The sequence below is a fragment of the Chrysemys picta genome, chromosome 9 (genome assembly GCF_011386835.1).
Source record: "Chrysemys picta bellii isolate R12L10 chromosome 9, ASM1138683v2, whole genome shotgun sequence".
Taxonomy (NCBI): domain Eukaryota; kingdom Metazoa; phylum Chordata; order Testudines; family Emydidae; genus Chrysemys; species Chrysemys picta.
The window spans coordinates 53,495,373-53,512,515 of record NC_088799.1 but is presented as its reverse complement, the minus strand read 5'-3'; the positions used below and the strand labels follow the sequence as shown (position 1 = coordinate 53,512,515).

General features: G+C 44.6%; 2 protein-coding genes across 43 annotated transcripts in view; one reads left to right on the top strand and one right to left on the bottom strand.

The window, feature by feature from the left end:
* Positions 1 to 1,983: 1,983 nt before the first annotated feature.
* On the bottom strand, positions 1,984 to 7,575 carry ANAPC13 (anaphase promoting complex subunit 13). 2 transcript variants are annotated; one of them, XM_024108394.3, is made up of 3 exons: positions 7,477 to 7,575; positions 5,935 to 6,060; positions 1,984 to 2,850 (listed from the first exon to the last, which is right to left on the bottom strand). In XM_024108394.3, exons 2-3 carry the CDS (start codon positions 6,031 to 6,033, stop codon positions 2,725 to 2,727), a joined length of 225 nt encoding a protein of 74 aa, XP_023964162.1. In that variant the 5' UTR covers positions 6,034 to 6,060; positions 7,477 to 7,575; the 3' UTR covers positions 1,984 to 2,724. The 2 variants fall into 2 exon arrangements, with proteins under 2 accessions (XP_023964162.1, XP_005303708.1); XM_005303651.5 differs by lacking the exon at positions 7,477 to 7,575 and adding an exon at positions 7,315 to 7,457.
* The window catches only part of CEP63 (centrosomal protein 63), a 46,960-nt gene continuing 36,827 nt past the window's right edge, over positions 7,011 to 17,143 (top strand). For 20 of the 41 annotated variants that reach the window (XM_065557091.1, XM_065557090.1, XM_065557085.1 and 17 more), the window contains exon 1: positions 15,514 to 15,582. In XM_065557091.1, the coding sequence (XP_065413163.1) occupies positions 15,539 to 15,582 (44 nt within the window). In that variant the 5' untranslated portion in view covers positions 15,514 to 15,538. Of the gene's footprint in view, positions 7,033 to 7,471; positions 7,685 to 7,766; positions 7,788 to 8,040; positions 13,607 to 15,513; positions 15,583 to 17,143 lie in introns of those variants that run through there. The other 21 variants (XM_065557099.1, XM_065557078.1, XM_042853428.2 and 18 more) reach the window with 13 other exon arrangements.

Here is a 17,143-nt window from a genome sequence, read left to right as displayed (position 1 = left end):
TGGGGCGGCACATGGTAAGGGGCGGCGGGGGGAGCGCGGCGCAGCATTCTGTGGGGAGGGGGCGCTCCGGCGGCGCTCGGTGGGGGGGGGGGGGCAGGCTCCGGCAGCGCAGGACTCGGGGCAGCAAAAAAGTTAGAGCCGGCCTGTCTCTGCCCTCTGACCACCCCAACCCCCATCCATACCCCCGTCCCCTGACCACCACCCTGAACTCCCCTGCCCTCTATCCAACGCCCCCCCGCTCTCTGCCCCCTTACCGCGCTGCCTGGAGCACCGGTGGCTGGCAGCGCTACAGCTGCACCGCCCGACTGGAGCCAGCCATGCCGCCGTGCAGCACAGATCACCGGGTCAGGCCGGGCTCTGCAGCTGCGCTGCCCAAGGAGCTCGCAGCCCTGCTGCCCAGAGCATTGCGCGGGCGGCAGAGTGAGCTGAGGCTGCGGGGGAGGGGGAACTGCAAGGGAAGGGTTGGGGGCAAGCCTCCCGGGGCAGGAGCTCAGGTGCCAGGCAGGAGGGTCCCCCGGGTCGGATGTGGCCCGTGGGCTGTAGTTTGCCCAACTCTGCATAGAGTCTAAGCTAAGTGCCAGGTCTTGAGATAACTAAGCAAACCACTGCTTCTGTGCCCTCTACTGGCTGTAGTCTGTTAACCAGTGCATTCAATGTTGAATGCTGTCCAGACATTACAAGGGAAGGTCCTTCTACTCCCCCTGCTGGATTTCAAGAGGCTAGCTTGGTTTAAATGTAGCTTGATTGAACTTGTTTCTTAAATCACACTGTTTGTACTTAAATCATAATCACTGATATTGAAAGGACAGCTAATAAATATCTACAGTAGCTGTCAACATTGTTTTAATCAAACTTTTCTATTATCATGTGTACTGCAGTAGTGCCTAGAGGCGTAACACAATGATTGGGGCCCACTGTGCCGCACACACACACACTCTCTCCCTCCGCCAAGCACCAGCCATATCTGGTTGCTCTTGTTTTCCTGATCTTTACATATTATTCTGCTGTTTCTAAAAAGATTTCAGCTTTCTTATGTCTTCATATTTAAATTAGGTTAAAGTTTCTAGCCAAGAGAAAATATTTCATTCCAGCAGGGCCAAGACTCTGAGTGTATTTGCTACAGCAGAATATGAAGCAATTACATTATGGGATAGAGTAAATCTAGGTTACACAGATGTACACAAGTACAGACTGTGCCCAGAAGCGGAAAGTCTGTCTAGAAGGCAGGTGCAATGGCACAAGTTACCTACAAATTCCCCTCCACCAGGAGGCCTGCCAGCATAGACCCATTGGTGGATAAAAGGTGGTTGGGGAAAGAGTACTGTATTGTCAGAGTAGCCAATGCATGCATTGCTGTAGTTCCTGAGCAACATTAGTCATAAGGACAACTCCTATGAATCACTGCATTTGGGGCAAGCTGCACAACCCTAGTTCAATCCTGGTGCCCTGTCGATTCTGTGCACTGAATGAGGCGGGGACCTGTAGAAAAAGTAGTACAAGAACATTCATAATAATGCAAAGGGGGGTAGAATTAAGGTTACACAGGGAACCTTTATTCTGGCATTTCCTAACTTTCACGTTTGACTTTGCAACTATAACATTCTCTGAATGTAGTTTTTGTATGTAATATCAGTTTTAATTGTATATGTATCTATCTGATAATGTTAAATGTATGCCTATTGTTGACTGGTACTCTCATGCAAGCAAGATGATGGCTCTCATGAGCCAAATTAAACCCTGGAGTAAGCAGTTGCAACTCTTATTGATTTCAATGGGCATTTCAGCTGCTTATCTCAATGACCATGTTTTAAAATAAACATGTCTCCATCCTTTGCTGCAGGCAACATCTCCATGGCTAAGATGACAATTTACTCTGTCTCCTATCTGAGACTGTTAACAAGGGTGCCAAGAATGGTGTGGACACCCGTTCACGGGAATTGGATTGAGGTCAGCAATACCTTCCATGTAATTCACAAACATACATAAAAGGTGATGACTCAATTACTCTGAGTCACCACTAACAAAGCCTTTTAATATAAATTGTTCTTTTACAGTATGCTGGTTAGCAAACAGACTACAGGATGTCCGTGTTGGGAATGTGCTCCAACCAGAATAGGCAAATTCCAAGACTGCTTACTTTATAAAGAACTTCTTTCCCAGTCTCATTTGTGTTTACAGACAAATTTCAGTCCCTTAATCCTGTTCATTAACCTTTCTCTCTGTCCCAAACAACCTTCCTGTATCACAGGCAAGTTAAAGGCAGTAAACGTTGGTTCATAGAGATCATGGTGCAAAACCCGAGCAACTAACAGTAGCACCAAACGATAAAAGAATAGTCTATAAAATATCAAAGCAACCACAAATATTCACCAAATCACTTCTGAGATCAATGATCAGCTTTCAGGTAGTGATAACTCCTCTTTGATCATATGCAAAAGACAATTAAGATGAACTTGTAAAGAAGTTGTCAACACAACAGGACTCCAAATATTTTTGTGTAAGTGAAAAAGCACTCTGCTATCTCCCCCACAGCTTTAGGATGTCAGTTATTTTACATTGGTTACATGGGGCCTTTTAAACTGTATTTTGCTTTTGTGGAGTAGAGCAGCTGTTTGAGACTAGAAGGTTTTGACTCCTTCTTAAGCAGTTGGACAGGAGATGGTGAAGATATGCTGGAAAACATCTTCTTGTATTGAAATCATTACATGAAATAACGCTGATTCTCTAGTTTCCTGTTGGGGGAACATTTTCATGCAAATATTGTAAAGCCAAGTCTGTCCATTTCATTTCTTGTTCTTTTACTGACTCCGTTGTGCCGCCATTATCTTGTTCTGGTTCAGGAAGCTCATTCTGAGAACACAAAATGGTACAATGCATTCTATACTTACAAAGCACCCTAAGGGGAGCAAGTTAGTAACATTTCATACTGATAAATACACAGATCCACAACTAAGACTGGATGGAGCATCAGAAGGACATGTACTGTACATACTGCTCCCATTAAAAATATCAACAAGCCCAAATATGGGCATTTTATTTTCTACAAGAATTCTGTGCTTAGTTTTAGAAGTGAATTCGTTTCCTAGCTTGGTGGCTGGTGGTCCCAAGTAATGCACACGTGGCAAAATAAATTATTGTAATGTCTGGTAAATATCAGATATAAGTGCAAATATTCTATTGCTTGTTTACAATCTTTCTCCAGCAATGAAGTCCAAATATAGGTATTCCATTTCAGAATTTTAAATAAGGCATTCTATCAAATATCTTTTTACTGTCCTATAGAAGGTAATAAAATAGCAAAATAAGCACTCTGTCTCGAAGTTGAGGTCCGTGACCCAAAAGAGGAGAGGCTGTGCTAGTGCCATAGAGAAAACTGGAAAGCACTTCTAAAGTTTGCTTTAGTAACAGAAAACTGATGAACAGACAAGCTGTCAGGACAAGCAGTGGTTTAACTGTTTTGTTTTTCTTTTAAACGTTATTCTCTAAGTGTTGTCATAACTGTACAATTGCTAGAGAATGTGTTATTCCCCAGAACATCTGGTCAGGGTTCTCAGTCTCAGTGGGACCCCTAGCATGAGACAAACAGAACTCCTCAAACTTTAGGATTTTGTTCACTAAGAACCTGATCCAAGGCCTGTTGAAATCAGTGGGAGTCTTCTCATTCTTTTCAATGGGCTTTGGATCAGACACTGAAGGCAGAAGTAGTGGGTCAGGGCTCAAGTAGGGTCATCTACTGCCCATGACTCTAAACAACACCAACTTTCCAGTCAGCTTCGGCTTGACTTTGTTGAATGAAAGAATATCCCACAGCAGCCATGCTGGTTTTATAGCCTGCTAACATCCAATCTGCCTCAATGGCTGAGGCCTCAGAGGGCCTTTAGGTCTACACCCAGGCCTCTCTCTACTGTTAAGTAAGAGTGCCCACAGGGACAGGACACCTCAGAAGTATGTTGCAAGTAACTCTTCCTCCTCTGCAGATACTGTTTGTGTGCACGATTCTCAATCTTCAAGAGTAAGTACATAGCTCGTGGAATCTCTCCCATCCCTGCCCCCCCAAAAAAGTGACTATCTACTACTGAACCAATCATAAAATGAAGGCAAATGCCAGCACAGAAGCTGTTTTTACATTTAGTCAGTTTAATGAGGCACATCCCAGTAAACTCCAACAGGTTGGAGAGTCTGGGCTTCCATGTCTCAAAAACATAATCACAGATTGGCAAGATGGAGGTAGGATTGTTTCCTAAAGCCTGAATACAAACAGCAGAGCTAAGTGAAGATAGTGAGTTGCTATACATATGCCTGCAACAGACATCACTGACTGTCCTAAGCCAGACAGGATAGGCTGCCTCACCTCTGACCCAGCTGACCCTGAGATGGGCCTTTAGGCTTCAGACTTCAAAGTAATGTAAAACGTAACAAGACTGCTATCCCAGCATGGTCCTTTAGTGACAATACTCTCTGGAACAGTGATGTCAAACAAATCCAGAAAGTCAGGTAGACTGCCACAAAGATGAATTCCCTTCAAGTAATCTTCTCAAGAACTTTGCATACTGAAAGAATGAAGAGAGGCCTTGCAGGTTTTGGGTACGTGGATGTGGGAGGGAAGAAGTCTAGCATGAGAGACCTTAAGACAGGATCTTAGCAAAAGGTAGAGTAGGTACAAAAGCTTGAAGTACTCTTCCTCAGTGAGCTAAAAATCACTCATGTTGAGACACTTCCCAACCAGCAAAGGCAACCTCGAGCCCATCAAAATAGAGTGGTTCAGGAAGGCCTTTAATCAGTTAATTAAGGACTACAATGTCAAGGCTTACTGGGTTTAAATGAGGGGTTTCCATTAATGATAAGGCTGTATCTGTGCCTAAGGACAAGGGGCTGTGAAGATCCTGGTGTACCATCAAGTAGTCTGTGACAGACCAAAAATAGTTGCTGAATGAGCCTAGGAGGAGTTATCCCTTTTCCTCCCTTGGCTTGCAGTAGCAGAAGTGAACAAGGGAAGGGGAAGTCTGTGAGTCCTTCCCCTCCCCTGCAGCTAGCTGCATAGCACTTAAAAGAGCTGAGGAAGAGGGGAGTCCTGGAACCCCTCCCCATAGACCGGTAATACCAGAAGTAGCTGGGAAATATTAGGACCCCTTCACCTATCTCTGAACTAGTGGCAGTAGAAGCACAGGGAGTGGTGGAGGGTAACTCTAAGAAAATCTGCCCTGTGTAGCAGTACCTCTGTGAGCAGAGACCTGCCAACAATGGGTTTGTCCAAGCACACAGGTTAGAGGGTACCCCTCGTGTGGATACATTTTAATAGAGATCATATCACAGACACCTTCATGATTAAATACCATCCTTGTACCAACTACAGCAATTACTTTCATGTAATAGTAGGAAAATATTTAACCTATTTTCTCTTATTTTAATGGCATTTTAGCAGCTGGAAATGAAGAGTAGCCAGCATCATATGTGACTAGCCAGCTCTCTGCATACTGCTGTCACCTGGCTGATCACCTGTGGCCTGCAAACCAGAGTTTGGGAAACTGCTTCGAACACAAGCAGTGCAAAACTGAAGTGTAGAAGGGAGGAAAAGCATCACTTATGTCTGCCCTGTACTCCACACAAAGAAAGAGGGAATTATGGGAAGAAGAATTCTACCATCCAAAGAAATAGATAACTGGTCAGGAATAGGGGAAAGCATTTACTCCTTCTAAAGAGAGGCAGTAGACTGCAGGGAGAGAAGCACTTTTTCTTCTAGCCACCGAGAGAGATGAGAGAACAGGAAGAAATCCCCCACAAAATAAATGGGAAGCTGGCCTCTGGGGTGTAGGAGCATCATTCGTACAACTGGCAGAACTGTAAGGCACATTTGCTATGCCATGTCTCTGTTAAGAGGTTAAAGAGGGTAGAAATGTAATTCAGGCTTATAAGCAGCCTATAGTATTCACCTACCAATGGTATTGCTACATCCTCATAGGGTAATTTATCTTCTCTCCATGCATCATCAATCAAATCCAGGATTCTTCCATCCCTCTGCACCTCACTGTCCATCTTTGTGCAATATGCATATGGATAGATCTGTGATACAAAGCAGAAATTATTTGTGATATCCAGACCCCAAAAAAGATGAAGCTTAACTCTATGCTTGCTCTGGCCTTGATCCCTTTATTAAATAGCATAATTTTTTTTTTTTTTTACAGTCCACACAGCGTGGCCAAGTTGGTTTTCATAGTTATTGTTTGAATTGTCCTATGAGAAGCTTGAATACAACATTACTTTCTCTACCAATTCAGTTTTTGTCCATGTAACATTTAGTTTCCCTCCCTATTCAAAAAGGGGTTTAAATTTGCATTATAGCCATCTCCCTTAAAGGGTCACTGTCAAACATTATTGTAAACAAATTTTGTTTCCTGATAGAGTACCACCTAAAATTGTGTCTCAAATTGATTTAAAATTCCTTTATAAAAAAAAAATGGTTAAGGCTATTTCTGCTCTTGGGTTTGTTTATTCAGCTTCAGGTATAATGACCATCCCCACAGAATTTAAATACTTAGAAGCATCTTTAGGATAGGCCTGAGAGCTCAGACCACTCCTCCCCTGCATGCAAATACCTGCCTACTGCTTGTTACCTGTTTACTTTCCATCATGGATCTGCTGCCATTACTGGCAAACACTCTCTAGCAGAGTGTGAGGAGTGGTGTGCACCATCAAGACAATGAAAGTGACCCTTCTCAAAATACTGTCAAAGGCAGTGGCACAAATGAAGTAGACTAATAAAATGAAGGAAAAAGGAGAATCTTCTCCAAGCCTCATCAGCCATAGTAATCTCAGGGGTTGCGTGTGACAACTGCATTACTACACTCGTCTTCAAATAGTATCGCCAGACACCCCTACAAGCAACGCCTACAAACAATCAGCCAGAGGATGATGGCTCGGGTTGTGTGACAGCCGGGCATGGCTGACATTTTTTATTTAAAACCAAAGCACAGGTGGAACTAGGTTTGTGCCAGAGCGGATGCACGTAGCCGCCCGGCTGCCGCTTTTCCACAGGTGACACATGAAACAGCCCTGTTCCTTGCAGCAGGTGTCAGGCGAGGCACGAGCCAGGGCAGGGCGGTGGCTGGCGGTCAGCCTGCCAGAGAGCGACCCTGGCCTGGGGCAGCGGGGGGTGGAGGTGCGCAGGGGCGCGCAGCCTGGATGCCCAGGGAATGGGCTTCACCCCCACAGCTCCCATGGAGACGCAGCCTCCACACAGGACCCGCCCCTCCGACTCAGGGAGGGGGCACGAGCTCCCCAGGCAGCGGCCTCAGCGCGGCTAGTGCGCATGCTCACCCGCTGGGCATACGCAGTAACCCGCCCCGGTCCCGGGCTCTGTCAGCGGCCTCGGCTCCCCCGGGGCTGAGGGGCCGCAGCGGCGGCGGGCCCAGCCTTCTACGCCACCCTCCGGGCCGGCAAGGAGCCGTCCTCTCCGACGTCCGGGCCTAGCCCCCGCACCTGACACCCTGCGCGCACGCCGTCTCCTGCCAGCGGCCCTAGGAGGAAACCACGTGACCGGCGGCGCTAGGCCGCGCGAACCATAGAGAGTGGGAGGGTGCGAGTCCGCCGAGGAGAGAGAGGCCGGCCCCGGAGGTAACGGCTCGACCGGGCTAGGCTGTGGCGAGCGTGTCTGGTCGTGAGTGGCTCTGCGGGGCTGGGTCTGACTGTAAGTGTCTGACTGTCCCTGGTGACCGAGTGGCTGTAGCCTGGTGTCCGACCGTGGCTGTCCCCGTGGAGCTGGGTCTGATTGTACCTGGCTGTGTGGTGAGGTAGTTGTAGCCTGGTGTCCAGCTGTGGCTGTCCATGTCTGACTGTACCTGGCTGTGACAGTCTGACTGTTTCTGCATGACCAGGTGGCTGTAGCTTTTTGTCCAGCTGTGAGCCTGTAACTGTCCCTGCGGGGCTGTGTCACACTGTGTGTGTGTCCAACTGTGCCTAACTGAGTGTTTCTGTGTGATGAGAACAGGAGTACTTGTGGCACCTTAGAGACTATTATTATGCTCTAATAAATTTGTTAGTCTCTAAGGTGCCACAAGTACTCCTGTTCTTTTTGCGGATACAGACTAACACGGCTGCTACTCTGAAATCTGTGTGATGAGGTGATTGTAGCCTGGTGTCCAGCTGTGACTGTTCCTGCAGGGCTCTGTCCCCTGACCCCTCTGGGGCTTAGTCTTCATTGCAGAACTGTGGTTGTGCATCGAGAGCACCAACTTGAGATCAAAGTAAGATGGTTCTCTCGCTGTGAGAGCCTAGTGGGGATCTGTCATAGAATCATAGACTTTAAGGTCAGAAGGGACCATGGGTCTCTCCCCCCTCGGGGGAGCCAGGCAAAGTAACAGTTTACAGCATCTTTCTGTTAGTTGACCTGAATTACAAGTTGGCTACCTCAGTGTGCAAACGTGCCGCTTCTGCAGTGGAGACAAAACGTGTGCCCCAGTGGCTATGGCCCTGTCTTGGCTGGGACTCACTCGTGAGTTTGGATTAGTTGTAGGAGTTGGTACCTGCCCAACCACTCACAGTTTCTGGATCTGGAGTTGGAGCTGATTTCCGAGCAGCAGCTGCTGGTGGGAGAGTTTGGGGTAGGGATAGCAGATGGGGCACTCCCATCCTTGGTGCTGCTGCTGGTGCCCTGTCACTAGCACTACTTCCTGCTGAGTGATGAGACTGTGATATTAGAGGAGAGCGATGAGCCGGGGAGACACTTTGACACATTAACTTACTCCATGAATGTCAGTCATAATGCATGTCTACACTACAGTTGTAATGTAATTGCAGCACGTGTAGGTATACCCAGTTTAGCTTTATTCTGGCTAGCATAGGTACCAATGGCAGTGAAGCCACAGCTGTCAAAAGCCATGATGGGGATGGTTAGGCCTAGCAGTCGGAGCCGTGGTAGTCAGAAAGTGAAAACTAGTTGCTTTTAATAATTCTTATTCTATATTTTTTATTACCATTTATATCAAACCCTGAGGAACCTGGGTAGTCCCTTAAAAGAAACACCTTTTCAGTCCACCTTCCATCTAGTCTGATCTCTGACGGTGCCTGGTAACAGATGCGTCAGAGGCAGATGTAAAACTCCATAGTGCACCAAGGTGTGTAACACTAGCACTTAAACCATTTTCAGTTCTGGTTCATGGAGAGTCAATGCAGGCAATGGTTCAGAATAACAGTTCAATATCCCAGTGGTAGATTGGGCTTTTAAAGACTTACTTTCTGTCCTTGGGTTTTACCTAAAAGTTGAGATTGATTTTTGTTAATTTGGGTACTAGGGGTTGAGGATTCTCAGTGGAGCAGCTGTAGGTTCCCTCATGTTTGCCCCCAGTTGGCTGAATTTCAGGGCACATTGTAGAATCTGCTTTAATAAATACCATTTTAAGGTCTGATGTCTTACAACTCAGGAGGTCTAAACATGAAGACTATTTTATTCCATTGGAAAGCTGGTAGAAACCTCCCCCTCTCTTAAGTGGTAAAAATTTTTAATTTCTAGTCCATTCAAGTCAGGAGATGTCAAGGCTGAATCCCCACTCTGTCACTCCGAGTGCAGAAAGTGGGGGCCCTCAAGGATTCTAAAAATTAATACTTGTCACATAAGGCTTGTATTAAACTCCCAAGGTTAAACTCTGACCTTGGCTTGGTAAATGCTGCCACCACCCAAATGCAAAAAGCCCCCTGTGGATCCAGGAAGGAACACTTGGGAATTCCTCCCTGTGGGGTACCCTCAAGCCCTTTCACCCCCCCTCCCTCCGCCCTGGGGAAGAGCTGAGAAAGTAAACAAAGGAAATTAGCTGTGGCCACCAGCTAATCAAACAGCCTATTGTGCACAACCCTATTAGGACACACAAATCCAAATCCTCCTTAAAAAAAAGGAAATTTTATTAAAACAAAAAGAAAGAAAATACATCTGGAACTGAGGCTTTTGCTAGATTTTAAAAGAGCAATTTCCAAGAATTAAGCACCCAAAATAGCTTCTTGGGGTTCAACTTAAAGGTTACAAACAAAAGCATCTGGGGTTAGCACAGAGGAGATCCACAAGCCAAAATAAAGAATAAACCTGATCGCATTTATCTAAACATTCCCTATCCAAATGATTCCTTCAAGGTATGGAAGATAATTTTTCATACCTGCTTCAAACTTTACACAGCATTCCTGCTTATAGCATTGCTGCTCTGTCCCTACAGCCCAGAGAACAACAGACAAAGGGAAAGTTTTTCCCCCCAATTTTAAAAAGTTCTCCCTTCCCATTGGCTCATTTAGTCAGGTGCCCACTCCTTTTCATTTACCTATGGGCTTGCTCACCCTTTACAGGTAAAACAAGCAGAGAACAGACCAAGAGGGATTTTACAGCTGTCTGTCTGTCCATCCATCAAAGGGAGCTACCTCCTCTCCCCAATGTATCATAGGAAATATTACAATTTAAGATCACATCATTCTGAATATCATTTTGAGTTTTTCCTCAAATAGGCCGCAATGCAGCAAGGTACTCGAGCATAGGTCTAAATTTCACTTCAATGGGACTACTTGCGCTTACAGTTGGGCTTGTGCTTAAGCATTTTGCTGAATGTTAAGGCCTTAAAGTCTGACGCTATTTTAGCAGCTGCCGTCTTGCGTTGTTAAAGCATTAATTTCTAGCTTTATACTATCTGCAAGCTTGGAATTGCACTCTGTAGTATTTGTAAGATATCTGCTGCTAGAACCATATCAAGTGTTAGAACAGAAAAAAAAACCCAAGCAATGTGATATGGTGATGTAATTATAATGTCCAGTATCTTGTTACCTCTCAAGATTGGAAACACCTGTGACAGGTCAATACAAATGCTTTCAGCATCAATAAACTTTTCTAAGCAAAAATCCAGGACCGCTGCTGAGAGGGGGTGGGGGGGAAGATGCTTGAAGGTTCTTTTCCATCTGGCATTGAAACACACTAGTTTTATTATTATGGACTCCTTAATTATGGAGTTGGAATTTTATGTTTTGTTTTCAAGAAATACGTATTTTCCATTTATTTTGAAGATAAAACTAATGGACTTTGCAAGCTGATGCGATTGGAGGGAATGGAGGGGAGGCCACCTGACATTTTTTGAACCAATAGCAACGTTGATAGCTACCTGCTGTTATGTTATAAGTCAGGGCCTCATGTGTGATTGCAGAATCTAAGAATTATTTTGGGGAAGTTTTCTGGTCTGTTTTATACAGGAGGTGAGAGTAGATGATCACAATGGTCCATTGTGACCTTGGAATCTATGAATCCACTGCTTGCTGTGGAATTGCTCTCCAGAATCTAGTGTGTCACTTAAAAAAAGTTGTTTTGAGCCTATATGTTTGGAAGTCTGGCATTGTGACAAGCAGTGTGTCAGGGTTTGTATGGGAGTTTGTAGCTTAATGTGTAAGGTAATAGGATGGACATGGATTGGGGATTTGGGGGAGGAATAGCGGTGAGAAGTGAGGGGATGGGGTTGGGGTAGGCTGTACCAGAAGTTTGCATGGGTGTGTGTTAAAGAAGCTGGAGGAGCAGTGACTTGAGGCTTTGATGTGGGGAGGAAACTGATGTACAAGCTGATGTACTAGTAAGCTCAAGAGTAATCCTTTGACATTGGTTTCCCTCTCCACTTCAAAGCCTCAAGAGCTAGGGAGCTGTCTCTGGGAACCCTCATGGAGCTGGATGAGAAGGGATTGCTTGCAGTGTGGTGGCATGAGAAGGCATGCGTCCTTACATATATAACGCACAAGATGCTTTTTAAAAAGCACAGTTCACTTACACTTGCAATACATAATATTAATACACGGCAGAAGGTCTCAATGCTGGTGGTGTCACATTTCCTGTAAGGATCAGAAATACAAGAGCCAGATTTCCAATGAAATGCATGAACAATGCTATATCATTTTGCTGGGGCACACAAACCAGCAAATAAGGCACTGTTGAGCATGTCACCTCTTTTATTCATGACAACTAGCAAAAAAATCCTCAACCTCAGAATTGGCAAAAGCCTGATTCTAACTGCAGACAGATGATAAAGGCAAGCAAATAGTTCTAAAACTGAAAATGACCTTTCAAGGCAATAATAAGCATAGTACTCTCTTCATCAGGCTGTGGAAACAATGAAGTAGGCCCATAGACAGTCTAGAATTAAGATTTGTTGGGAAGAGTATGTGATGCTCAAAAGCTTGCTTACTTTGACCCCTTCCTTGCTGACTGTCAGGACCCTATGATGAATTCTATTGATGTACCAGTACTTCAAAGGAGATATAAAAAAATTATTAAAGCTAATGTTAAAATTATATAATACATAGGTTAAGAAAAGAGTGGCACTTGGCTTAGCACAGGTCTGGGTAATATCTCTGAATTAGTCCAAAGATTACAGTTACAAGGTTTTAATTTATCTTCACAATGGAACAAAAACCCTTGTGGCTAATCACTGTCTATGCCCTTTTCTTCTATATGCATGCATTCAGAGCTGAAGAGCTAGAGTCATCATCACTACTATCATCAGCCTCATTCAGTTTTAGTTGAAAGCCTCAAGCAACCCTATCCTGTTGCATATGGGGCCATCTAAAGACTTCCACAATTACCAGTGCCTCTCCCAGCATTCAGTAGGTGAGCTCTCTGCCGCTCACCTACTGATATGGTGTGAAAGGGGACCTTGAACTCCTCCAGCAGAGCTCCCAACGAGAGTTGTTGCCAGAGTACTGGTCACATCAGAGCACAAGCCGGGATCACATCATACTGACGCAGCTGCCAATGTTTGAGGAAGAATGTGAAGGGAAAGTCAGGAAATAAAATCTTGCAGAGGAATAGATGTGCATTGAATCCATTGTTAGTTTTAATAGGAATATCTTTGTTATTGGGGATTCAAAACTGGTGCCTCTCATTATCCTCACTGGATGCCAGACTGACATTGCAAAAATACCTAGAGACTAGCGATGAGAGAACTGCAAGAGGTCTGGTATTTAGAGAAGGTACCAATGGAGGTCCTGTGACCTTTCTCCCCAACGGATCCAAACTGTAGTTATTTTCTTGGCAGGAGAGAAAGGGGGCAGCAGCCTGTTCCTCCCCCACAGACACACTCACTCCCTCTTTCTAGGGGCAGGTGGTCTGTACTGGCACCTGTAGCGAAAGCCAGTAGGCACATGTTTCCTGGCAACTGGGGCGTATCTCCTTCCTCTTTCTTCCCTATGGATACCATCTTTCTTTCCACGTCTGCCCCTTGATGTTTTTCCTGTCCCATTTTTTTCCTTCCATCACCAGTTGATTGGACCCCCGTTCCTCAGAGTGATGGGCCAGCCCTCTTCACTGCAGCTTAAATGAGTGGGGAGGGAGTTGATGCTGCCATTGTATTGCTCAGATGGGTCAGAGTGGGAGGCTGGTGAATGATTGCTCCTGGCTGTTTTTCCCTATCTCACTGTCTGCTTTGCACCTGGAGTCGGGGGGGGGGGGGGCAGTCAGCTGTCTGCCTCCTACAAGATCAGCACAGCAGGCTTTAATGATGAGAATCCAGTATTAAATAAACAAACTTCATGCAGCAGCAATCAACAGTCCTGGGGCATTGGCCAAGACTCTATATCTAGGATTGTTCCATCCAAATCAGGGCAGGTATGTGAAGCTGGCAGACGAGGCACTTGCCTTGTGTGATATAATCTAGGGAGCTAAGTGGAAGCGGAGGTGGACATTTCCCAGTTTCCTATGACAGTAAAACATCTTACTGCTGAACATTAACTCCTTCTTCAAACTCTCCTGACAGGAGCTACTGTGTGAGAACTCAGATTGTTCTCCAGGTTCAGTGTCTAAATTTAAGTAAAAACAACAAGGAGTCCTTGTGGCACCTTAGAGACTAACAAATTTATTTGGGCATAAGCTTTCGTGGGCTAGAACCCACTTCATCAGATGCATGGAGTGGAAAATGAGGAGCCAGGTATGAATACATGAACAGATGTGAGTTGCCTTACCAAGTGTAAGGTCAGTCTAAAGAGGCCATTCAATTAACAGCAGGATACCAGGGGAGGAAAGATAACTTTTGGAGTGGTAATGAGAGCAATTTAAGTAAGTTATCTGTAATTGCAGTATTGTCAACCCCAAATGTTCAAAAGTCACGAGTCAGGATCACCAAAATCATGAGATTTAAAATCTTTAAAACATGAGATTATGTAAAATAATAGATTTGAGGTTCTTTTTATTTGCTTTCTGCTTTTTGAGCCTTTAGGGTGTACTGGGGTCACATTTTGAAGCTCTCTCCACAGCCACGAGGGCTAGAAACTTAGTTTTCCTTTAAGAATGAAGGCTGAAATCATCACATATCCACTTGACTCCAGGAGTTGGGGCTTTAAAGAAAGCAATAATTATCATGAGACTCCTGACAAAATCATGAGAGTTGGCAACACTGCAAGTTGCTTCAGGAAAGTGTGAGTTGAGTCTTTTTGGTGGTACAAGTTGAAATGATGGCATGGTTGATCAAAGTAATGTACTGCAAATGTAAATCAACAATGCTTATTTTCATAGCTTTGAGACACCAGAAGACTGTTTTAAAAATCATTGATATAAGCAATATCAGTTTGTTTGTTTATTTTGCACAATGTTACGGGATTGACAAGTAGCAGTGCAGTCTGGAAGGGAAATTAAGCCTCATGCTTGAGGATTTAATCAAATTTCTATTGGCGTATATCTACACTATAGCTGCTACAGTGGCACAACTACCGTGCTGCAGCAGTAGTGCAGACTCCTCCTACATTGATGGAAGGTTTTTTTTCTATCGATGTAGGTAATCCAACTCTCTGAGAGGCAGTAGCTAGGTTGACAGAAGACTCCTGTAACTCAGCTGCATCTACACAGAAAGCTAGGTTGACCTAGCAGCAGTGCTCAGGATGCAACATTTTTCACGTCTCTGAGTGTTTCAGCTAGGTCTACGTGTAGACCTGGCCTCACACAGCAGGGTAAGATCTAATGTGGGGACAGGTTATCCCACAGTTGCCTACTGTGGAGTTCTTATACCCTTCATCTGAAGTAGCTGGTGTTGGCTACTGTCAGAGACTGGACAGTAGACCAGATGGACCTTGGTACTGATCCAGTCAGGTAATTCTTACGTCTCGTCACTTCTCTGCCCTAGAGAGTGAAAATCCCTCGAAGTCCAGTTTATCCTTAACAGTTGGATTAACCAGACTACTAATGTTCACATACTGAATATGTATTTCACCTCCACTATTGAAGCATTGTATTCACTGGATCAGACTATTGTATCATCCAGCCAATGGTGATGAGTGAGAAGTAATTCTGACTCTTATTGTAATGAGGTTTGTTTTGCTGCTTTATCTGGCCAACATTTGGCCTGTAAACTCATTGAAATGATAACTGTTCTCCCTGTTATTCCCATGCACGTACTGTAAATTGTGTAATTCTTCACCTTCCCTGCCTCCTAGACTTCTATCATGATCTCCAGTCAGCTGTGGAGGGACTACAGTGGCTGATGAATTGCCATGGCATGATCTCTGCTTTGTTTGCTTTCCCAGCTGCCAAAGAGGACGTGACTTGGTAATGGAGGCTTTGCTGGAGAGAATGCAAAATCAAGGGCATGGAGGGTATGTATACCACCATTTACAATGCTCTCTCAAACTCATGCAGCTTCACTTTTATATCGGTTCAAATCCTACAGTCCTTTGGTTCGCTCCTTAGTCAGACAAAATCTCCTTTGCTTATTGTGACAGATAGGAGCCACAAGTAGGGACCAGGACCCATTGTGCTAGGAGCTGTAAAGGGTGTTATGTTTGAGTAAGATCTTTAGGATTTGGCCAGTAGGGCCTGATCGTGTATCATTAACTTCAGTTGGAGCAGGTGCAGGGCCATAGTGAATTGCTTTTCCAAATAGTCCCTGGCTACAAGCCTTTGTTGTTTTAATAGCTGGCATTTCTGTACTATTATCTTTCTGCAAAATCTCTGTTATATTTTTCAGCCTTCTTACAAGTTATTCTACTGCTAAGTGCAGTTATGGCCATAAAAGTGAATATGTAAAAATGGCACCACCTTACTCTGTGGATCTATTTCAATCTGCTTACTTTACTGATGGAAATACGGCTAGCACTGCATGCACCTATAGGAGAGTGAGCTGGATTCTCTCCTGGCTCACACAACATCAACAGATCTTAACGAAGTTCCAGTTGCAGAATCTTGCTGCAGCCAGGATAAAAACATAATGACTTATAGACTTTAAGGTCAGAAGGGACCATCGTGATCATCTAGTCTGACCTCTTGCACGTTGCAGGCCACAGAACCTCACCCACTTCAGTTCCTAGGTTGAGTCAGCAGTGCTGGTAGTTGAACAAGCATCTTTTTTCTTGTTAGTTGAGCAAATAGGACATAAAAGTAATTGTTCCATTTGTCTCAATGGCATGCCACTTTTATATTCCTTTTTCCAGAATTTGCCCCAGTTCTGAAGATGGCAAAGACTTATCTCTTTGCCAAGTAATGGTTTTAGAACTTGGATATGAATTGTACAATTACTGTCACTGAGTGGGAAATGTTCTTAAGGACCATAATTACTGCTTAATGTTTGGTCAATTCACAGGACAGGGTGAACTTCAAACTGAACTATGAAGCTGGCTCCTTTAAGAACGATTGGCATTCCCTATAGAAAAGCTGTCAAGTTTTGAAGTGTACGGACACTCCAGGGAGACAGAGGAATTTCAATCCCTTGACCTATTGATTTCCATTTCTTTTCAGTCCTTCCTATTTGACAAGCAAATTAAAGGGGTAAAGATCAGTATGGAGTTTACTTCTCTCTTGGGCTCCATCTTGCAAGCTTTAATATTGTCCCAAGCGTAGCAGCTTGTAAGGTTTCAGAGAAGTTAGTTGATTTGGCTTCAGTGATTACTGCACCAAAATTGAAATTTCAGCATGTCTAGGGAGCTAACTCTCGCCAGTAGACTGGAGATGTTTTATTCTTCATTACGGTGTTGTTATCCACCCTGCTTTACTTAAGTGTTTGTCAGCATTTATGTGATAAACCTCTATTTTCAGGAGCTGATAAGTTAGCTGTAAGATTTATCTGTGATTGGAACTTGGTTCAAAAAAATTTCTGCTTGGGGACTGTGAACTGTCCAGACTGTTTCCTGTGGAGCCTGTGGGACCGTTGTGCCCCTTAAC